General features: G+C 30.9%; 4 protein-coding genes across 4 annotated transcripts; 1 reads left to right on the top strand and 3 right to left on the bottom strand.

Moving 5' to 3' along the window:
* Positions 1 to 751: 751 nt before the first annotated feature.
* On the bottom strand, positions 752 to 2535 carry LOTGIDRAFT_179337 (hypothetical protein; the record flags this gene model as incomplete). The annotated part of the gene is made up of 3 exons (XM_009064370.1): positions 752 to 923; positions 1167 to 1318; positions 2416 to 2535. The coding sequence occupies 3 exons, from the start codon at positions 2533 to 2535 to the stop codon at positions 752 to 754; spliced, it is 444 nt and encodes a 147-aa protein (XP_009062618.1).
* A 602-nt stretch (positions 2536 to 3137) lies between these two features.
* Positions 3138 to 9661, top strand: LOTGIDRAFT_166903 (hypothetical protein; the record flags this gene model as incomplete). The annotated part of the gene is made up of 8 exons (XM_009064369.1): positions 3138 to 3251; positions 4621 to 4731; positions 6802 to 6951; positions 7511 to 7580; positions 7899 to 8068; positions 8282 to 8344; positions 8912 to 9106; positions 9452 to 9661. The coding sequence occupies 8 exons, from the start codon at positions 3138 to 3140 to the stop codon at positions 9659 to 9661; spliced, it is 1083 nt and encodes a 360-aa protein (XP_009062617.1).
* A 764-nt stretch (positions 9662 to 10425) lies between these two features.
* On the bottom strand, positions 10426 to 12532 carry LOTGIDRAFT_194783 (hypothetical protein). Its single transcript, XM_009064368.1, has 4 exons — positions 12355 to 12532; positions 11450 to 11580; positions 11147 to 11256; positions 10426 to 10789 (listed from the first exon to the last, which is right to left on the bottom strand). The coding sequence occupies exons 1-4, from the start codon at positions 12433 to 12435 to the stop codon at positions 10647 to 10649; spliced, it is 465 nt and encodes a 154-aa protein (XP_009062616.1). The 5' UTR covers positions 12436 to 12532; the 3' UTR covers positions 10426 to 10646.
* Positions 12533 to 16277: 3745 nt separating this feature from the next.
* Positions 16278 to 23802, bottom strand: LOTGIDRAFT_235257 (hypothetical protein; the record flags this gene model as incomplete). The annotated part of the gene is made up of 12 exons (XM_009064367.1): positions 16278 to 16657; positions 16931 to 17072; positions 17289 to 17451; positions 17729 to 17937; positions 18473 to 18622; positions 18836 to 18933; positions 19173 to 19327; positions 19435 to 19529; positions 21165 to 21396; positions 21676 to 21792; positions 22168 to 22349; positions 23749 to 23802. The coding sequence occupies 12 exons, from the start codon at positions 23800 to 23802 to the stop codon at positions 16617 to 16619; spliced, it is 1638 nt and encodes a 545-aa protein (XP_009062615.1). The 3' UTR covers positions 16278 to 16616.
* Between the last annotated feature and the right edge of the window lie 217 nt (positions 23803 to 24019).

The raw sequence follows: 24019 nt of genomic DNA, 5'->3' as shown, positions 1-24019 counted from the left end.
AGCAGCAATTTGACCTAACCCAAATGAATGCTGTCAAAAATTCCAAAGTGAGTAAACAATAGGGAATTTAAAATTTCTTACTATCTACACATTTTTTCATAAATGTTAATTCAGAAAAAAGGAATGAATATATTACATATCAAAAAGTATGATAATTAAGTTTTGATTGGCTTCACAGTCAATTAATTGAAAGACAATTATAATGGTAATAATATGGTTATTGGATTGAGGACACTGAGCAAATAAAATGCATTTGTTCCAATTATAAATCAGTCTAAAAACTTGAAACTAAATACTTGGGACTTATTACATTGGACATATTCCTTTAATGCTCAGATGTCCACAGATCAAGAAACCTTTTGGGCATGTATTATAAACACTGTATTAATATATGTACTATTTCATAGTAAAATATACCAGTAGTAAATTATCAAACCAGCACAGATCTGTTATATTATAAATAATTATCATATATATATTTATGGTGGTAGTGAGACAATATTAGTAACGTGTTCAGGCTGTTATAGTATAATTCATCACAAATCACATCATTGAGATGCATAATGGTCAATATCCATCGATTTTAATTCCATATTAAGTGCTATAACAAACTAACTGCTGCAAACCAGACACAATATGTCGTCAATCACACATTTAAATCATATTTACATGCAGTGATTCAGTCTAAGGTTTTTCTCATTTCTATTAACTTCTTGAAATAAAAGTAGCACCATTGTATATAAATATCACATCAACTTGTTTCATAAGTAGTTAACAACGCTGCGTCTACTGGTTCCAAGCACGACGGACAAATAAAGGATCTCATTAACCAGTCATCTATACATTCTTTATGATATGTGTGCATACAAGGTAAAAATCTTAACATATCTCCTAATAGAAATTCTTCCATACAAATACAACACCTGAAAAAAAAACACATATCATATAAGAGTTGTGCTAAACACATTTAAGATAAGGTAATTCTACTTTTATTCTGATATGGACCAATGTCCACTGGGTATTCTTAAAATTCTTCAACAGAACTAAATGGCACCATGGCCATGTACAACTGAAAGTCATGTTAGACCGAATAAAAAAAATAGTTTTTCAGACCATCAGAATTTTACTGATTTAATTATGGATCAGTTCAAGCCTATATTACTTACTCCTTTGCCTTTTTACTTGTACCATCAAATACTCCAGTAGGTAGATGGTGTATAAGGCCTAACCTTTGTGCTATTTTCACTTGTTCATCTTCAGTCAATTGATTAGCTGGTCTACTAACATTAGGTGATGGATGATATATAGGAACACTCTCCTAAAATCAATAAAATAGTTCATATTAAAAAAACCCTTTTAGCAAACCTCATAAACAAGACATCTTTTAATAATCCTTCTGTTAAAAGTCATAAGTTGACTTTTTAAAAAGACTTTTTGAGTCTTTATGATCAATTAAGAAAACTGTGGATCAAAAAATGCTCAACCATGGTACCTAGAAGGGTAAAGACTTGGTATGCTCATAAATGCTATTTTTAATGTATTGTATTGTTCGTGTGTTACTTTTCCAGCTTGTCTTACCATATTTGCGTTTATTGTATACCATGTATATATTTCATGTATTATTTTCCTATTAGGAAAGCTATACTACTTATGTTTATATGTTTTTCTGTATTGTACTCGAATGTATGTAAATCTAATTATGCAGGCTACGTTTTTTTCTCTGTATTTGCTATAGCAAGTATTTGCTTGTCAATAAAGTATAGATTAGAAGTATTTTTTTTTTTTTTAAATATCACTTAATTCCAACAAATAGAATTGTTTACTTAACACTATTAATACACTTTTTAATTTTTAAATTTAATGGCTGAACTTTTGCCAGCTGCACTGTCTAACACTTGAACTTATAAAAAAGTTTTATAAAACTTCCTGAAAGCTTATAAAATACAAAATATAACATGTGTGTGAGAAACATTTAATTCTCATTATAATAATAATTTCTAAATATAATGTCTAAATATTGTTCTATATCTGGCAACATTATTCATTATCGTTGTTTTGTGGAAATAAACTAGATGCATAAAAATGAGTTCTTGAACCCTACAGTGATTGATATGTCTAGTAACCAGCAAAACAAGCTTATAATATGAAGTTCGGGGAATCAGCTGTTCATAAAGGGTAATCCTCTTTCAGTCTTTGTTTTCTTTGTATGACTTTTTCACTCATGATCTCATTGTCCTTGTAATACAATCATCTGCCTTATGTCATGACAGTTATGTCATTTTGTTGATCATTTCTACAAAATGGTACATAAAATGCAGTAGAGATGTATCTACAAAAAAATATGAAATACAGATTTCTCTATGTTGTTTTATAACATCATTATTAAGTCGAAGTAGAAAATAAAATGAGGTCAACCTGATAAGGTGGTGGTGGTCCAATATGTACAGCAGACGGGTCCACAACTTCGGGTCCATTGTCGCTTCCTCTCAACAGTGAAATGTCGTCTGTATTTGGCGACTTCAGACAATTACCCATCGTTTCCCAGATCAGGCTTTTATCTGACTGCCTTTTTAAAATGACAGTTTTGCATAGGTATTATAATTTCCAAACTATTTCCGTGTCCAAATAATAACAAAACTGAATCAAAACATTGGCCTCCTCACCGCTTTGTTATGGCGCTCTAGACAATGACGTCAATGGGGGATTATGTTGGAAAAAACAGAATCTCAGCACGGTAAAAATATTCTGTTTTGATACAAGGTTGTAAAAATGAAACTCATCAAACAAATTTGTTAAATGACAATAAACACAAATACAAATTCAAAGAGTATAGAAAAATGTATAGTCCCCATGTATGAATACAATAAATATTTTTTTTTATTCAAGAAGCTAGGCATATTTGTTTTCGAACTTACGATTTCCAAGAGATATTGATATGTTATGGCATCCATGTGTTATTGTGAATGTAAACTGCCCATTTAATATGGTATCGCAGATAGTTTAAAAAAAAAAATTTATACGAATCAGAATTTTACATAATACAATCGCAGAAAACCGCGGGAAAAACGAAAGTAGTGTTATGAACGATTTTTGGTTGATAGAGTTGCACATAAAACTGACGTTGATCTATGCATGTAATGACTTTCAAAGTTGCCTTGTCATTTGTTAACAAATTGCGAGAATTTGAATCAGTTCTTCAAAGTCAGAAAACAAACAATATCAAATCCCAAAGTATATTGCCAGAATATAAGGTATTATCTTAGCCTAAATATGATATTATTATTGATAATGAATGAATATCGTCCCTTTGACCCTTTTCCTTTTTTTAGGCAAGCATCATCTTGCAGACATGCATATTGTCGTCACCCATGTCCGTCGGTCTGTCTGTCCACAATTGGCTTGTGAATGCGATAGAGACTACAGTTTTCATCTGATTTGAATGAAATTTAGTGTGATCATTTATATTGATGAGATCTTGGACAAGTTCGATATTCACAGTGTTTTGATGAACGGTTTTTGGGTTATTGCCCTTGACTTAGCCAAAATGCGCCAAAATTGGCTTGTGAACGCGTTAGAGACAACAGTACAGTTTTCATCTGATTTGAATGAAATTTGGTGTGATCATTTATATTGATGAGATCTTGGACAAGTTCGAAATTTATGATTTTTCGATGAACGTTTTTTGAGTTATTGCCCTTGATTTAGCCAAAACGCGTCAAAATTGGTTTGTGAACGCGATAGAGACTACATTTTTCATCTGATTTAAAGTCTTGGTGTGATCATTTATATTGATAAGATCTTAGACAAGTTTGATATTCACGATTTTTCGATGAACAGTTTTTGAGTTATTGCCCTTGACTTATGAAAAACGTGTCAAAATTTGTTTGTGAACACAATAGAGACTTCAGTTTTCATCCAATTTAAATGAAATTTGGTGTGAATATTTATAATGATGAGATCTTGGTCAAGTCTGGAGTTGGCTATATTTCGGTGAACGGTGTGTGAGTTATTGCCCTTGATTTGTGAAAAATGCGTCAAAATTTGTTTGTGAACACAATAGAGAGTACAGTTTTCATCCGATTTAAATGAAATTTGGTATGATTGAATTTGACAATTTTTCGATCAACAGAATTTGAGTTATTGCCCATGACTTAGTAAAAACTCATCAAAATTTGTTGGCGATAGAGGTGACAGTTTATGTCAGAATTTTATTAAATAATGTGTCTTGCACAACAATATCTTGCACAAATTAGATTTTTGGTGTGATTTGCCACAGATAGGTGACTGCCCTTGATATACTGAAAATGTATGAGGAATGTGGGCGTATCTTGCTAGGCAACCACTTGTTTCTTCTGCTACAGCTACTGAGGAATGAATTCAAGATTCATTTCAACTGATATGATGATATAATTTCTCAAAGTGTCACACCTTCAAATTGATTAGGATTAAGAAGGGAGAGGGTAGGGGGGAATCAATATCACACCAAAGAGAGTTATTAGTTATGGGTGCCCGTAATGTATATTTCAGTTGTAAATCCTTGTTATTAGCTTATAATATATGGCCAACCTTTTTGGATTATTCTTGTAATACATGATTGTTGAAAGTATTATTGTTTTACAGACATTTAAACAGAAAGAATCATTTATTGATAGTTTTTCCAGTGAAAATAGTTTCTGCTTGATGCAGTTAGGATTTGATTTTTCCACTACATTTTCTTCTAATATCATACAGGTAAACAAAGTCACAAGTGAACGATCATCTCTCTTTAATACGTACCTCGAAATCCAAATATTCACCAATTTATGCCTCACTGCATGTTTGTCTCTTTCAATCGGTAAATATTTTTAATGCCGATTATTTTTCACTAAATTACTATGCAGGTTTTAAAATATTTGCCTTAAAAATATTTCTTTTTTTTCTTCATCGATAAAATACCCAAAATCTCCTAGTTTCATTCAACATCGATAAAACTTCATTAGATCTACATACTAGGCTTAACTATGTACATTTACATTATCACTCTCGTACTTCAGTATTCCAGTGTCACAAAACAGGTTATTTACTGCATCTTTTAATTACATTTTTATCTTTTTATATTAGTTAGATGAAGACATTTCACAGCGTATTGGTAAGGAAGTAAAATGTAGGCCTACCCAACATTTTTTAAATGAATTGACAGCAATTATAAATATAGTTGATGCTATTATTGATTTGTTACATATTAAAGATGTTTTACCTATCATCAGTTGTTTATTGGATGTACTTATTTCTTTACCATCAAAGTTTAAAGACAAGCAATTTGATTTGATCATTAACAAGATCTGTGATAAAGACAAGGGTAAGGAATTGTTTTTGATTGTCTTGTATAATACAATTGTTTAAATCAGGAAGAGAAGATATTGCACTTTCATGATTTATAAGTTTACTCATAATCAACTGATCTTAGAAATGAAAATGATTCTGCTTTTTTAGAGCTGAGCTGGTCATAATTTTGATATTTTGTATAAAGTATTAATATTTTATTGCAAATTCATCTCTTCGTATTACAAACAAAAGATATATTATATCACCACTTGAGATTTGAAAAGCTTGTTTGAGACATGATTTATTATTTTAAATAAAATATATCACAGCTATGAGATAAGAGTTGTTTTTTCTTTACTTACAAAATGTGACTAAATAATCATAACAGCTGCATGTTTATATTCTTATTTTATTTCTCAGAGCTGAAATTCATTCAATATGAAATATATATGAAGATATGGAAATTAGATCCAAGTTTTCTGGAAAAGGATGTTTTGGTATTGATCAATGAATGTAGTCAATGTTTACCATTACCATCAATACTGCAAGACTTGATACTTCCTACTTACTTGGTACTATCCTTAATTACAATTCCCAAAATATACTAAAAAACTGGACTTAAGACCCCTTTTGTTACCTCCAATGTACTTAATTGCCAGGATAGATAATTTTGCAGTTCAAGATCCCTCACTCAGTCATGTGTTTCCATTATTGATTCTTTGAATGAAAGCAGTCTTTGAGTAATCTTCTTTGGAAACGATTCACCTATACCACTAGTCCAAAACATCTGCCTCTATTCCAGCCTCTGATAGATATTTTGACAGTTGTCAGCTGGAGTAGAGTCAGAAGAAAAAGACCCTGTTAAATGGGAATTTTCCACACCTCCAAAAATGCGTTTTCTCTAAAATAATATTGAATTACCTTTAAGATGATTGCAAATTAGTGTTGGGCATCACCTTAACATTTGTTTTGTTAGTATCACGTGACTGTGACCTTTGAATTTTTGGCTGCGCACACAGTTTTAATTGGCCGATGCTAGATCAGTTGCTCCAAAAAAACCTTTGATAGAACCAGAGACATGACATACATGGTGTAGGGAGAAAATGATGGCATGACTGAACTACAAAACTATTAATCTTTCCAGATATACCAGAGATTTGCAGATCCGAGGTATCTAAATAGGTTTAAAACCCCCGCACCTGCGGAAGTGTGGAATGTCCCTTTTTTTCTGTCTCTACCCCTGCTGACATCTGTCCAAATAGCTATCAGAGGCTGGAAATAGATAGATGTTTCTGTCTACTATATATCACATGACAAATCTAATTCATTTACATATAGATGAGTGGGCTTTAAAGTTTTGGATTAGGCCTATATCTTGTACAATTATCTTAAAAGATTGTTGAGGCAAAACAATCAAAGTTTTAATGAAACTAAGTATGGTTTTGTATATTATAAGATTTCAAATAAGTTTAAATTTGATAAACTTTACTATTTTAGGTGAGAAGTTGTAGTGAAGACTATATGGTATATAAGTTTGTATATGAAATTATTCAAACTATATTGTTACAGTCAGAAAAAAATCCTATATTTCTCCAATTTACTACTACGTTTTTATCATCTGTTCACCTTTTACAGCAACAGAAACAGGTAAACATTTCAAACTGTCCCATCAACTTATGATAGAAAATGTTTATGAAAAGCTTATTAACAAAGAAATGACTTCATTTCAATTTGACTACGACTTACAGGCTTGTCAAGATCATGTAAAAAAAACAGGTTTTGAGAGAATCAGAAATAAAGTAAAAATTTACATCCATCTTTTCTGCACCTGATTTGGCAACCAGAAGCAGTGTACTATGAGGGAAATTAAGCCGGAACAGTGATATTAACTTTATCTTTTCATCGTGGTTCTAATGCATAGCCCTGGCTTATTTTTCCCATTTAAACATTATACCCTTTCTTCATCTCTATGATCTGCACCAGTAAAGAGGAAAACAGAATTGAAATCTGACCTAGGCTGGTTCTAACCTTGGACCTTTCAGGTTATTGATAGGCCACTTCAATCCTTTGGGAAAACACAAAAAACTATCCCACTAAAATTGAGAAAGCTTTACTTATTTAAAATTATTTAAATATAAAAATTTATTTGTGAAATTGAGAAAACTGTAATCTAATTGTATTATATATTTTATGATATATATTTTAGCTGGTATCTTATTGTATTTATCCAAAGGAATTCCAACACCTCAAGTTATTACTGAATCAAGATTCAAAAAGTAAGCGGAATCATGGTTGGTTATGTTTAGAAATGACTTCTTTCACTTCGTTACCAATTTTTAACATTATAAAATCTTGTTTCTTTCATAAATGTCAATTAAGCCTGAATATCTTTACATACTGTTTTAAATCTGCTTTCTTTTTAAGATGACTGTATTGAGAGTGTTCATACACTACTTTCAGTGGGAACATCTATCTAGTATTGCAAAAACAAATTTGTATGTCATCTACAGTTCAATAAAGGTTGAAAGGATATAAAAAATGACTATTTATTATCATGTTTATAATAACAAAATATTTTCATTTTGTTCATATAGCAATCTGTTTGTCTAGTATGTGTCAGCAAACAGAAACTATTGTCAATGAAATAAAATCATTGGTTATCAGTGAAAACAATGTTACGAAATTAGATCTAATGCTTTTACTGACACAACATGTACATTGGTATTACAATATTATTTGGAACATTTTCAACAGTTCACAAAAGGTGAGAGAATTCTTGATTCAATTTGTCATTGTCATGATTTGTTTTGGTTTCTTGTTTGTAATATATATAATTTTTTAACAATAACAAAATATTTTCACTGTTTTAATAGTGCTCATACATTATTGTAGAGCAATATCAAAATTTTAAATTATTGTGTTTTTTTGACACAAGTAACTAAATAGTAATAACATCAACATGATTTTGTTATTTCAGTTCAACGGTATTTTAGTAGAGTATTTATTATGGTTCCATAATATTTATACTGACAATTTCAAGGTTGGTTAAATTTAATATTTGGATCTTAATTAAGACACATGCTATGTGTATAATAGTTCTTGAATGAGTTTGACTTTTACATTTTCAAGTCTCATTTGGATTTTAATTAATGATGGTATATATCTTCAAGTCCTTGAAACATTTTGATTTTACAATTACTCAAATGACTTTTTGACCGGTCAATGTTCATAAGGAGCTTATTACTCATGTTATTGAAACCACCTATATCTTTGTGTGCTGTGACATACTGACAATGCTTCCTTAGCTATTATCAATATTGTGAATTTATATTAAATAAGAATTAATAAAGCAATTAATATACAAGCAAATATTTAACCAAATATTTAACCAACTTAAAAGCCATGGTTTGTCATTTTCAGGGGTTGATTTGGATCTTGAATATATGTAAATAGTCTTCATATATATTTTAAACTAGAAAATTCACTTTCTTGTTCTTTCTTTCTTCTGTATGTCTTTCCTTTACATGGCCGAGTATCAAGAAAAGATGAGTCGTCATTGTTACTTTCAAATCTGATCATATCATGTCCCTTTCATGTTCTATTTTAGAGAAGAGTTGTAGAATGCATAGAGAATATGAAGTGTATATTAAAGAAAAAGAGTTTAAGAGAGAGTGATATAGAATATGGGGTATATGGTATTGTTTCAATAGAAGAATTACTACCTTTAACTAAACATCTCCTATTCATATTGTTATTACAATCAGACTCTGGTTTTCTGCTGTCTAACCAGATATTTCATATGGTCAGTATTGCATGTTTTGAGACATATTAGTACACCCACTTTCACTGCTCATTGGTTTAAATTTATTAGAACATTTCTCGGATTCCTTTATTTCTATAGAAAATAATACTCTAAGTTTTACGTTAGGTCATGCATTGGGGAAGCCTGAAACCATGGCATTGGATTTGCATTTACCGGTACTTTGTACAAGATCTCTCCATCCTTTTAAATTTTATCCCTATAATATTATTACAAGCTGTAAAATTCAGGTGTCTTTAATAGTTAGCTGTCATAAACATTAAAAAATTAATATTTTCACATGGTGAAAGTCAGTCTTATAGATTTACATAAATTGTTATATTTTAGGCTAGATGTGATACTGATCAAGATATATTAATGATGTTTATATATTTACATGATATTCATCCAATCAATATTTCTGTCTGGTCATCAACTAAATTAATAGCATTCCAAAATATTTGTCAGACATCCAGATGTAATATAGAGAAAAATCAACAGATAGACATTAATCACCATCACACCATTCTTCATAAAAGTGAAAACCTGTTTTCTTGATACCAGTCTTGACTTTAGATTTGAATGTTTATTCTGTAATATTAAAACATAACCTGAGACATGTTGTTACTCAGAGTTTCACGCTGTGCAATCTTCAGACAACTGGCCTATTTCTGACTGCCTTTCTACACAATTCCATGATTGCTGTATTGAGCACCATTCTAACAGTGAAAATATTTTGTTTTATGAAAAAAGGATACTGTTTTTTTTTTATGTATTCTATATATTTTATAACTATTTTGGATCATGAGTTATACAATTTAAATAGAAATGAAGCCAACTTTAGCAGGTTTTTTTTTAGATCTGGACCAAATTGTAAGGGTTTGATTGACTAACAAAAATTATTATTCATTTTTGTAGATGGTTCTACCAGGCTTAAATAATGTAAGGTAGTATCTCAACTTATGCAGAGATCAACTATAAACCCCAAGGTTATCATACCATACTGTGCCTGATGCAAATATATTAAACACAGAATGTTATAAATTGTTTATGAAACTATTACAATAACAAAATAAAATTCAACAGAGTACAAAATTAAAACAAAGCAAATAGATAGAAAAATTACTTAATAAATAACAATAGATCTATAACTCTACACATTTATATATATTTGCGTGAAAAAAACCATGTATGTAAATATCTATCAATAAGTGGAAGAAAAGGGATATTTTAAGTTTTGTAAATGAATTGGTTCAAAGGCATCACTTTTAAATTACAGTACATCCCTGAGATTTTGGTTTTATTTCAGACTGTCAAAAATTAAGCTTTAGAAATATAATTGCACTTCAATTCATTTAATTTTCATGAAGGACCAAAAACCAAATTACTAGTGATGTCAACTAATTTCTTCAAAGGTCATGAAGGTTTGCCAAAACTGATGATTTTTCTTAGAATCAAATGCTTTTAAATTGCAATAATTCCAGATTGCAAATTTTTCGATATTACCTTAAATATGACGAACATTTCAAAAATTATCTTTTGATTATAAGAAAATATCATGAGATTGACCTAGTCTTTCTTCAGTTTTCTGTTTTAATCTACCAGCTTCAATTTGAGAAAAGGTTGGCAAGCCATGAGGCATTTCTATTACTTCAGACTCTAGATCTAAGACTCGGTCAGCTTCAGCTAAAAAAAAAAAAAAAATATTTTGTTATTCAAGCTCACTCTATTTCTTGTAAGAGGTTACAAGTTCCATTAGTCTTTTGATGTAAAACATTTATATTTTGTGGGTAGGAACGCCTATGAATATGGTACGTTCAATGAGTTATTTCCCTTTCCAAATCAAATCTGTTGTTAATTGGCAGTAAAGTAAGGTAGAGAAGCAAGACCACTCACCAGTTATTAGGCATTTTTATCACAAAGAATTACTAAGTACAGTTTTCTGAAGCTATACGTATTCATGATTAACAAAAAATATAGCCAACTGGGTTTTTAGGACCATAGCACAAATGAAAGTTGTTAAATGAATGAGAATACGTTTACCTCTAATTCTGATCATTTTACTGCCATGTGCCATATCATATTGATAGGCTAATAATAAAGTCAATGGTATTAAAGGAGCTATAAATGCAGGGTTACCCTTCTTGCGGTATCTGAAATAAAAAATCCAGTATTTCCATTTTGAGAAATACATTGAACACTTCAATTACATTTATTTTACCTTCTTAAGCTGACAGAGCTTAGTTTTCATCTTTAGCATTTATTACTATAGTATTCTACATATTTAGCTTTGCCTATCTATGACACAATTTTTTTCTTATAACAGAAAATCATAATTATACCAACCCTGCTATGGATCCCAAGGCAGCAAAAACATAAAACGAACCATACCATAAAATCATATCCCTACTCCTTGCAATCTGCATAGCCATTTGTCTCTCTCTCATTTGATTCTGCATTTGAATTTGTCGCTCAAGCTATATATATATAAAAAAAAAAAATTGTGGCTACATCATGTCCCTTGTCATAGGTTTCCATGGCTATACAAATGCATCAGCTAGTTAAAAATTCCCCTATTTAAACTATATGAAGCCAAAATTATCACTCCCTTGAAACTTTAAGTCTATTAAAAATGTTTACAGGGATAGATGCTCCATTTTTTTGACCAATCAAACCTTGGTCTCAGAAACTGGAATTGTTTTAGCTGAGATGTGGAAATTTGAACCTTTAAAGCCATGTGTGTCCAGAATTATCAGCGCTTGAAAGTTTTTGAGACACTTAAATAGAAAAGACATCTATAGAATAGGAACTCCTGAAATTTCTAGTTATTTCTATAATAAGATATTTATGGAGAAATTATGTGATTTTCGTACATTGTTAGTACTTCTGAAGACTATTTACACTTAACCCGCAAAATGGCACATCTGTCCCTTTAAGGAAACTTTACAAAGGAATTCGTTTTGGTTCAATGATTTTGTATTGATAGGCCTACTTGACAATGCTTTATAGGCCTGGTATCCTGTGATATTGATAAGTAAGTATATACCCGTACCCAGATTATTAGTAATGAGATCTGGATAATCTTATATATCCGTTTATTGTGGTACGGAATGGCTTTAAATACTCCGAAAGGACATAGACCTAGTATATTGTAATATTTATTTAAAACTAGTAGTTGTATTCGATAGGCATAATAATATAATGCAGGAGGATACAGTCGACGGATATGGTTGATTGAACCCGCAGCTTACCATTACTATTTGATTTTGCATCATGAATTCCTGTTGCTTTTTCATGTTTTCATCCATAGCTTTACTGATAAACATTCCCATTTTGAAGCTATGTGTATTAGGTATTACTCTAGAGATTAAAAGGACGATATGGGATGAACAGACTGAAACGCAAATATGAAGACGAAACAAATTGCCCACCACTCTCTATTAAGCCACACATGCGCATTAGAAAGTTTATAGAGTTGCTGTATAGCCCGCAAAACTGATATATAGTTGGTCTGAATGAGTCCATAAATAACATTAAAACACCTTTTGTTAAACCCCAGAATGTCATAATAATATGCCTGTGAACGGTCACGTAATCTGACACCAAGCTATTGCAAAGGGAGAGTTTCTAGATACCTAAACGCCTAAATACACAGCATGACAATCAAATTATACCTTTCCTTGCCACCTACAATTCTACAGCTTAAAATGCCCCTGTGATTGTCAAACGCTTTTATAAAGAACTTCAGGACGAATTCCCAAATATCTATACTAAACGATTGGTGACTGCTTACAAAAGGAATGAAAATCTGAGTAATGTTCTTGTCCATGGTAGATTAGATCCCCTATTGTAGCAGCTGTCACTGACAAAATATGGGCAGATGTCTCAGACTACTACTCAGGAGGGTGGTCTGTGTCACAAACGGTTAGAATGTTGGAAGCATAAAGTCAATTCCATGATTATGTAGTCATGGATTCCCATCTCTGTCAGTGAAAGTCATCGTTTCCAATAATTACATTCAAATCTGAAATAAATGGTTACAGAAAATCCAAGGACAAGTAGGTTGTGGTTATCCTATATATATTAATAGGTATAGATCTTACTTTCTTGATATGGATGTACAAAAACCCACATGATGACAGCACTATTTATAAGATTTTGGGAAGAAGTGAAGAAATATGAAGTGTTTAAATAGTTTTTATTTACCAATGGATGCAATCACATGGCCTGTATATTTTATTATTTCAGTGACAAAATATATCTTACTTTATTAATTTTTCATCAATACATTAAAGAAACTTAATTTCACATTACAAATAACCAGCAGTTATCACAAGCCTTCTAAAATGTGATTTTCTTAACTTTAAAACTACATCTGCACTGCGTTCAGTACTTCTATTTTGTCTTCTTGCAAGTCAATGACCGATATAACATGCCAAGATACGAAACAGTCAGCAGACAAAACCTAATAAGATATTGGATCACATCTAAAATCATCCACTTCAGCATGCAGCTGCTGAAATGAGAAACTTTTCCATGTGAAATCTTCAATTTTTGGTAATATATCTACATGCAAAATTGAATGAAAATTGGTTATAAGGAGCTGTAGCATTTTCAATAATAACCAACATTACAATATCAAGGTCAAATTTGAGTCAACGGCATTTTTTCCATATGCCAGATTACAGGTTAATAAATACCAAAAGTGCGAAAATTTGAGCCTTATTTTAGGACATCAGACGAACATGCTTACTTCAAAAAGACCTGTTTTGTTGAACACAGTGCAGATTTTAGATCTAAATATTTGCTTTCCCAGCAATTCCATCTGTACTTAATACATTTCTGTTTTCACAAATATTTATATCAAATATTATTTATTATGATAAATGTAAGATTTTAAGAAATACAGCAATTGACCAATCAAATGACTGAAACACTAAAATCTTAATTAAGGTTTGAATGAAAATCAAATCCAGTTTAAAGATAATAATAACATTATTTCAAGTTTTCTGAAACAACTTAAAATTGCTGTTGCTACTATCATTGCTATATATTTCACTGTAGAATTTTATTGTGAAAATTGATAAAAATAGGTAGAACTGATCCCCCTACAGCTGGAAAAACAAATAATTAGAAAACTACATCCCTTTAAGAGATTGAATGATAATTAATTTGCTGTATATTCTGTTCAGGGCACAATGAAAAAAGATCATTTTAATTCTTAAAATAAAGCAAGTTAACCATCATACAATAATACTAAAGTGATTTGAAATGCAAACTAAATGAATGTGACAGAAATGAATATCTAACTTTGCTATCACTCTAAAAATAATATTCCTTTATTTCCTACATTGAGCTTGATCATCTATAATACTATTCCTAATACTATTCCATTACAACTGCTCTATCTACTGAGCAAAAACTGGTTTCCATTTCTGTATTATCTTAAATTTGAAAACAATACAGAGAAGGGAACACAAATATTTCACTTTCTATGCTCTATTTCTAATCTATTAGAACCAGTATGTATTGTTTAGATAAAACCAATATTGTAATTCATTGCCATTTTGTTGAGATATTAAAGTCCATTCTTTGCTGTTTTTGGGCGTTGATTTGGGTCTTGGAATAGTCTTCAAAAGTACTAGGACTGAACGAAATTTGCATAATACCTTCATAATACAATAAACAAGAAATAATTATTTATTCTCTGACACCCAAACATCTTTTGTTGCAACCATGCGTAGATGAAGTGGGACTGAATGATTGAGACTACTGTGTTATCATCTGTTCTTCTAGATGGAAAATCTTGCGAAAAGCATGTGTCTTTTTAACTTTCAAACATAGATAATTATGGATACACATAGCTAAGCTGGACAATTCTGATTCTGAGATCATAGTACGATCGACACCAAAAAATGACAAACGATGGACTTTAATGATCATTAGGACTAACGAACTCTGAAGATCTAATAACACTTATAAGATCAATTAAATCTAACTTCACAAAATACTTTGAACTGTGAACATAAAAAAATGTATACATCAGAACATCTTTTTTATTCACTTCCATAAACCATAGTCTAAACTACAAGTTTCAAATGCTTTGTTAAATAAAAAAAAATACTGCTAAGATTCGAAATGAAATTTTAGAGCTTCTATTCAGGTGTTGAGCTTTGATCAATTTTGTGTATATAAAATTTTCTGAGTTCAAAATGAAATGACATGACGTATTGCAACCAGCTTTCATGTAAATGTGTCAAATTCTTTACCTTCTAAATTGCTTAGATGTATTTGCACTTTGTATTGGCTCTTAAAAGGATTGTAAAGAGGTTTTCAAAATATTTTATGACCTCATCAAATGCTTGAATTTAGTGAAATTGCAGGAATCACAGATGTCTGAATGAAAATTAGAATGGTGCAAATTGATGCTATCAGTGTCCCTGATACACATACAATGATTTGAAAACTTCATTACAAATCTCGTTAAGAATCCTCCAAAAATATTGTTTTCAAATATAAGTATATTAACTGATTTAAAGACTGAGGTATAGACTATGGTTCAAAATGACAATAAAAACTATTCAAAATCACAAAGGAAAAACAAGTAGCAAATAACAAAAACTTTTCAAATAGTAATTACCACTTTTGAGACTAAACTTATCTTCATTTGGCAAAATCGAATTCTTAAAAAATACTAACTTCACTCAAAAAATAAACATTCAAACCCAATTGCAACATTTAAAGAGATGTGAAATAATAAATAAGGAGTACCTTTATTTAGGTATATTATGTACAGTGAGGGGTGGGGAGGGAACAAAACCAACCTGTGGTTCATGATAAAATACTATACACAATTATATACATTAATAAGGCTTCTTATAATGGTAAATTTATATACATTATGACACATTTCATCTATTGAAATAAACAAACAAATGAATTAAGTAAGCATCAATAGAAAAACCACATCTAAAATGTCATTGATAATTCTTCCATAAAATGATGTAGTCAACAATAATATAAACATGCAACTATTTTATCTTTTAAAAAAATAGAATTGAATTAGAAATACTATACAGCCTTTGATTACTCTTATAATACGTTCATGTCAGCAGTTTTTTCAGTCTTATAAAATGCATGCACTAAAACACTAAAATTAAACCTGGAATTCGCAATATAAAGGAAATATTGAATTCATTAACTTCTAATGTGAACACAACACACAAAATTTAAAATAATTTTATTAAGCAAAGTGAATTCCAAATGCTTTGTAAATATTTGCTTTCATTTTATAAAATTTGGTGATTATGTATAAGTATATCAAATATTTGGATTAGGGCTGGGTAAAATAATTATTATCGCTACAAAGTTAAAATTTCATAATCGATACCTACCCAGCCCTAATTGGGATATCAATAAATTAATGATATTTTGGAAATGTATAATCGCATGCAATCTTGTACAAATAACTAACTGGAACAAGTAACAGAACTTAATTAAAATAAACATAGAATTACTCTGATTTTAACCTTTTTACTTGAGGACCATCAGTACCTGCAGTAGAAGATACAGGCATTACTAATATTGTATGTGTTTTAGTGTTACCAGGAGCACCCATAGCCGGTCGTACTGTCAATGTGGTGGGATTACTACCGGTAGCAGGAGTTAAGGTATTAGTTCCACTATGTAATCCAGTCGTGGAATTAGATGATAAAACAACTATTTTATTTCCTGTAGTTGTGTTTACTGTAGTACCACCGATTCCATTACTAGTTGGTCTGACAGTCACAGTTTGAGTGGTAGACGCTGTACTAGATGTATTTGTACCTGATGGTGTTACCAACATCACAGTTGTATTAGTTGATGTTGCTGGTGTTGAACTCACTATTTTTGTTGCTGTTGAAGTAACACTTGGCTTCTTATCTGCTTCTAATGAACCAAGTGCTACTGCACTACTTAAATCCGAAAACTGAAAAACAGCAATGGCATTATTTACATACACAAATAATCGAGAAAAAGTTATGTCTTCTTAATTGAAGCAGACTATAGAGTGCAAAAACTCTTCATTAATTACCATAATATTATACAAACTGCAAAACTACTTTTTTCTTAATATAATATGAATGCTCCTGTGAGTGTAAGAGTAAGCAGCAGTAAGTGCACAATTTATAAAATAACCACATACCTGTCTTACTTCTCCCATGACAGCAATAGGAGTTTCTCCTGTAGCTCTTGCTACTTTATGTTCGACTAGATAAAACATATACTCATCATATAATAAACGAATCAGGTGAAATGATCCAAAACTAGCTGCACTGCGTAAAGTCAAATCTCTGATTACCATAGAACTGAAATAGAAAGATGATCTTATAAACTTTGATTCAATCTCAAATCAAAATAAGAGGTAATGGGAAGAAGACCAAATTGATAAGGCTTGTGCAAAAAAAAAAAGTCAACATCAAGCCTTTGACTGGCTATAAGTCTGTAATGTCTGAGAACATGTTAAAATTGTACATTTATCATTGGATGTAAAAATATGGGTGAACAGAATTTGAATAACAAAAACACAAAGTTGACAGTAAAAATTAGAAAAGAAGTGTTTTCTGTCTGATATGATTTACTTACCTATAAAAAGACCATTTGAGCAGGAATTGTCTGGCAGCTTTAGGAAAATTAGGACTGCCTTCATGTGTTACTAATACTTGGTTGACAACACTTTCTAACCATATAGCCCATTGTTCTAATGATGTTTGTTGTTTTAATGTTTTCTTAAAATCTTGTTCTAATTGTTGAACGACTGCATCATCACATTGACATACCCATGATGCTTGTTCCTGAAAAATATATTTATACATACAAAATAACAAACAAAAACTATAAACACTATATTGCTGTATGGTTAGGTTTATTATCAACAATTCATTTATTTATTTGAAAATGAAATGAAATGAATGGAGTCTGTCCTATTCTGCACCTAATGGGCTAATGAAGATGGATAAAAACCCATGCAGCAATAGGGAAAGTTGCAAAGATAGCAGCATTAGCCTACTCCTTTTTGATTTCCAATGAACGAAGGATCATTAACGAGCACAGCCCGCCCACACAAGGTTGAGGTTTTTTGTCCTAGCCTATTCTAAGATTTAACTATAATGAAAAGATCAAATACCTTTATTATTATGTTCCAGCTTTCAAATAAAGAAGGTGGATTACACCCACTTTGGTACGCATTTGGTAAAATGGAAAACTTTTATCAAGTTATGAAATTGATGGAAACATAAAAACCCTGCTTTATACACAGTTTTGGTTACATATGTTCACAGAAATCTTCCTGACAGAAAGTAAAATACTATGAAGATCAAAAATACCAACCTGAACATTGGCAAAATCCACTCTATTGAGATCTGTTAACATCTGATTAATCTGTGATGTATTTTGTAAAACTGCCCTTGCTGCCTGGGCTAAATGATTTAATGATGTATATCGTCGTAATGTCTGAGCAAAGGCACTAACAGCTCCAATCTAAAATAGAAAGCATTATTCAATTTAACCAGAAATTAATTCAAAATGCAGTTTTTGCACAACAAAATCTGAAATATGTTATTAGACTGAGTATTACTGTGTGATCTCTGAACAAAATATCTATTTTGGTAAACAAAGTGACTATTTCAGTAAACAAAATATTAATTTGATAAACATACAGTTTTTTTCAGTATAGAATCTATCCTAACTTACTTTTGTTTTTATCATTTCATCAGGTACACCTTGCATGGCAGATTTTAACCAATTTTCTAAACTTTTAGCAAAATTTCGAATAGCTTGAGTCAGGGAACCTGAATGAAATAAAACATCATAAAGCATTTGAAATTGATTCAATAGTGCTTATCCCATCCAATGTCTGCTATGTTAATGTAACAAAAGTCTTGACAAGAGACCCAACTATTCTAGCAAGAGGTATTTGCTGTAGTTGTTTTTCTGCAAATGCAACTTTAGAAATATCGTTCAGACAAAAAAAACCAAATATGATCATAAAGTACAAAATCTTTGCAATGCAATTTTTTATGATACTTACTAGGAATAGGTCGCAGGACATCAGGAATTAGCACCTCTATAATGGCTTGGTAAAAAGCATAATCAGACTTTCGTACAAACACATGGACAGGATCATATTTACACAAAGCGAATAATGTTTCTTTTGGTAATTTTTTCTCAAAATCATTTTCAGCACTGAAATGTAAAATGCTTTAAATCAACACAACACAATAATGAAGTTCATCTTAATTGAATGAAGATACAAAGTTTTTCAAACAAAGTAATATAAACTGATAGCTTACTTTTGATGTTCACCGATCGGCTGGTTTCTCCAAAATCCCTGCCATAAAGCTTCAATTAGAGAAAACTGTAAATTTACAACCACATCAACTATAGCCTATAATTAAAATGAAAAATATGTTCAAATCATATTTAGTCTTGTGATATAAGATGATGGAATTAAGTGTAGTTAAAAATGGATAACGCATGCATGCTTATCAAGTTTGCAAACTCTATCCACAGCATTGACATTATGTTCAGGGGGTTCAAAAGTTTTTAAAGTAGGGGGCAGTTTCAGAAAAGTAGGAGGCTGGTCATGTCAAGGGGAGTTTAGACCTCCCAAAAGAAAATTTGGAAAATGAAACATCAGACATGCATAATCCTGGCACTTGAGAGGATTGAACCAAAATTGACACTTCCATCTTGGTCCTTTTCAGACTAGGATAAATACAAATTAATTTATTAATGAAACATAAGTTTTAAGCTTTATGATGGATTTCCATAACAACTTAGTGAAGCAGTTTGTTTTTAATGCCACAATTGAAAATGCACAGCACATTCAAGAATATAGAACAGCTCTACAAATTTCAAAGTTAAGAATGGGATCATAATTGTGTAAAAACCTTGTCACATGATAGTAATTTTAATACAAAATGTGTTTCTAAATATTAATTACCGTATAATATGCACCCCTATACATTCGAATTAATCGGGGAATATCTGTCACATAATAGTGTACTACCAGTCCGGACGCAAAAAGTAAACAAGTTGGCATAACGTAGACACCATAATTTTGAGTAGAAATACCACATATCCAACAACTTGTCTTCAACAAAGACTTTTTTCTTACGTTTATATTTCAATTGCATTTTTTGATCTATTCAAAGTCAAAGATAGAAATAATATAATGTTTGTTACTGTTATTTGTATCTATTCGTGACACTGAGTCTAAATTTTCAAGGTCGTACGCGTATGAATCTCGATTGAGAGAGACAAAACTAACCGATAAATATAGGAAGCTCGGGGTTGCGATTTATACAGTTATGAATATTTATAAGTCTGTCATTATTTTTTTTGAAGAATCCCTCTAAATTAAAAGTGTTTTATATCTTTCTGAAACTGACGAAGCTTTTCAATTCTACCTGATTGTCCAGATCTACCAAGCAAGTTTAAGCCATATCCCGGTTCCCAAAAGCGTGAACATTAGTGTTGTTTTTCATCCAGAGGTTGAAAAAAAAATGCTTTACCGACGAAAATTACATTCTATTTTGCTTAAAATTGTATCTCAATTAGCGATGTCATATCGGTTATTTTGTCCCCTGCATAAGTTGGTCAGAAAAACAAATGCAAGAACGGAAAGTTTACGGGCTGTCATAAAATTATAAAAGGATTTTATGAAACGAAGATACAGATCACATTAGATTAGGACATCCAGTCTAGCATGATTATCTAGGGTAATAGTAGAAAGTCCTATGCAACGGCGTCTATAGCGTTTATGGAATTCGTTTTCTGTAAAAATACGGATACCGTAAAATTTCGATTTATAAAAGCGAAAGTAACATTTTTTTTTACGTGCTTTCAACGAAAAGTAGCCGGCGAAAACGGGACAAAATGAGGATTTTAAACGGTGGTTTTCGCCGGCTGCCGGCTACTTTTGAACCCACTATATGTTATGATTTTTTTCCCCAGGAGCAAGGTAATATTTTATTAAAGTAATCACATTTATGTAACAAATATAAGTTTTGATAAATACCTCTGCATGTTCTCTGTATAATAATTCAAATATTCGAACATCTTGTATCGTAATACCTTCAGGTAGTGGGTTGCTTGACATATCTATTTCATCAAAATTAGGTATAGCTAATGAAGCATCACCTAAAAATTGTTGATGCTGTTGTTGAGACTGACTTCCTTCATTGGAGCCTGGATTATTACTGCCAGGTTGACTTGTATCACTTTCACCATCAACTTTACTACTTGATGGCCTATAATCAACATCACATTATCCTCACACAATTTTGATCATATTATTAAATATCAACAATTAAACAATGATAAAAGTAGCACAAATGAAAAATATATTTAGAATTTAATGTGAGTTACTAAAGATAGACAAAGAAAGGCAAATAACTTTTTTGATGGGTTATATTCAGGCATTGATTTTAAGTTTGAGATAGAAAAATGTTTTTGCATGAAAAAGTTTCACATGTGACCAAATTTCTATCATGAACTTTGTTTTATGCTAACGAATTATAGAAACTTACTTTTTGGCTTGATACATAGGCTGTTGTCTCATAGCCATAGTTTGATCATCTGTATACTGATTTAATGGTGAGTTTGCTTTTATTCGTATGCCATAATAATGATATTTAGAATTACCCCTGAAACAAATAGAGGTACATCTCAAATTTAATGCAAATTAAGGTTCATTTATTTGAAATTAAAAGCCGAAATAAAGTTGACTTAAACATGGTATAATTCAGCACAAATTGGCAGGGTTCAAAATCTCAATCCATTTGTTCAGAAGCAGACAAAATCAATGTGGTAGACATAAAATGAGCCATTCTTAACCACTAAAGATAGAAATGAATAACATAGCAAGGTGTGTGCAGAAAGGGTGAAGTGTTTTACTCAAAACCCAACTAGATAGCAATTCTGACAACAGAACTCAATATTTTCAATATCAAATCAACATTTTAAGTAGCTTATAAGCAGGATTTGGTTTTGTTTTCTGTTAAAAGAGAAAATGAAATTACCTTGTACCAAGACGTCTTGTTCTTAAACCAAGAAATACTGATCTGATCAATTTACCAAATGATGCTGGATTCATTGGGTCTAAATTGGTTTCTTGACAATGTCTTAAATAATGATAGTAGAGTGTACTTCTTGGTAAACTCACTCCTTCAGCTGTCTCGTAATTATCTAACAACCATTGGACCTTTAGTGAAAATTAATTTCTCTTATTTAAGAAGCGTACATGACAGACTAGCCATGACTAATTTTATCAGATAAAATAAAGATAAAAATATCAACTATGTTATATCATCAACTAGAGTAATTGGTCTGATTTAATCCCACATTCTAAGTCTATGAGCTAGAAGACAATTAAAATAGTTAAAGAATTAGAATAAAAAAACAGTTTAGATTCATGATGTAAAAGATTAATTAAAATATAAAAGAATGTAAAGAATGGCACCTACATGTACAGATGTACCAGGGGAACACGCAAAATCCAGATGACCATTAACATTAACTGAGGGATCCAAGCTGCCTTCATTTGGAAACTGTTGTGTAGTGAAAATGTGCAAAATTAATTTTTGAATTATAAAGTACACAAATGAATAATATTTGATAAATTTCAAATTTTGGACACACAACAAATACAAAATTTTGGTTACAAGTGATAGGATCAAGGCATGCACATTCCGTATTTAAAGCATTATTACTGAATTATTACAAATACATCTAACAACTAACAGATGACATAAAGAGGGCAGAAAGAAAAGAGAAAAAGATCGCAATGTTAAACACCTGGTGATTGCGTGATCCTTTAATACATCTCAATATAAATAAATATAGTTTGTTTCCATACCATACTTGATCAAGTTATAGAATTATATATAAAGATCCACATTTGACATCAAGTGCTTTTTTTGATTTAAAAACTTAGAAGCAGCTGCAACTTTGTACTAATTTGTAGCAAAAAGCAAAACTAAGCAATGGAATTTCCTATCAATCATGCAAAGAGAAATGTTATATATTGGGTGTAGAAATCTTTTCTCTCTTTATTTCATGCATTGATTTTAATTTGATTAGTGGTATCAATATTTTGAAGTAAAATATTTCAAATATAAAATAATAGATCCTTATTGACATATTTAATCAAATATGGTATCAAAAAATAGATCGTTAAATATCATTTTTTGTATTAACAGAACATGTGTTAGTAGAAATCATAACATTCATCTTTCCTTGCATAAAGACCAGCATACTTCGAAAAGAAGGAAAAGATGATCAAAGGTTGGCCATGTGCATTATTGTGGTACCTTTGTAAAATGAAATACAATTGATTATTGTTTAAAGAAGAAAAAAGACATTACAAAAGAAGACCAAATTTTACGATTAATAGCCAATTTTTCTAAAACTGTCCTCCAAATGTATTACTTTAAGAATATTTCCACTGGACTGTCACCACATTTACCTACAATATTCTTATTCAAACAGATATGTGGTATAAGCTTAAAATTTGGTACTGCTTCTTTTAACTACTACTTAGGTAAAGCCTATATACTGACATAACAAAATAGGATAAATGGAAACTAGGCAAGTTATGTTACCGTAGCTGGTGATGCTCTAGTTGTATGTGTTAAAGGTGTGCCTTCACCATCCATTGTACCACCTTGTATAAGATATGTACCACCAGACTGCTGAATTATCTGCCCTTGTACAGTCTGAACAGTAGATCCAGCAGGTACCAAACCAGACACCTGTAAAATTTAATACAATGGTTTTTAAGTTTTCTGGTCTAAATGGACAAGATCTATTTTAACAAAGCAAAAAACACTTAAGCTTTCAGTGGATGGAATCCTTAACTTCAAGTTCAATGGG

Source organism: Lottia gigantea (genome assembly GCF_000327385.1).
Source record: "Lottia gigantea unplaced genomic scaffold LOTGIsca_62, whole genome shotgun sequence".
NCBI lineage: Eukaryota > Metazoa > Mollusca > Gastropoda > Lottiidae > Lottia > Lottia gigantea.
Note: the sequence above shows the minus strand (reverse complement) of the source record. Positions and strands in the feature narration are given on the sequence as shown.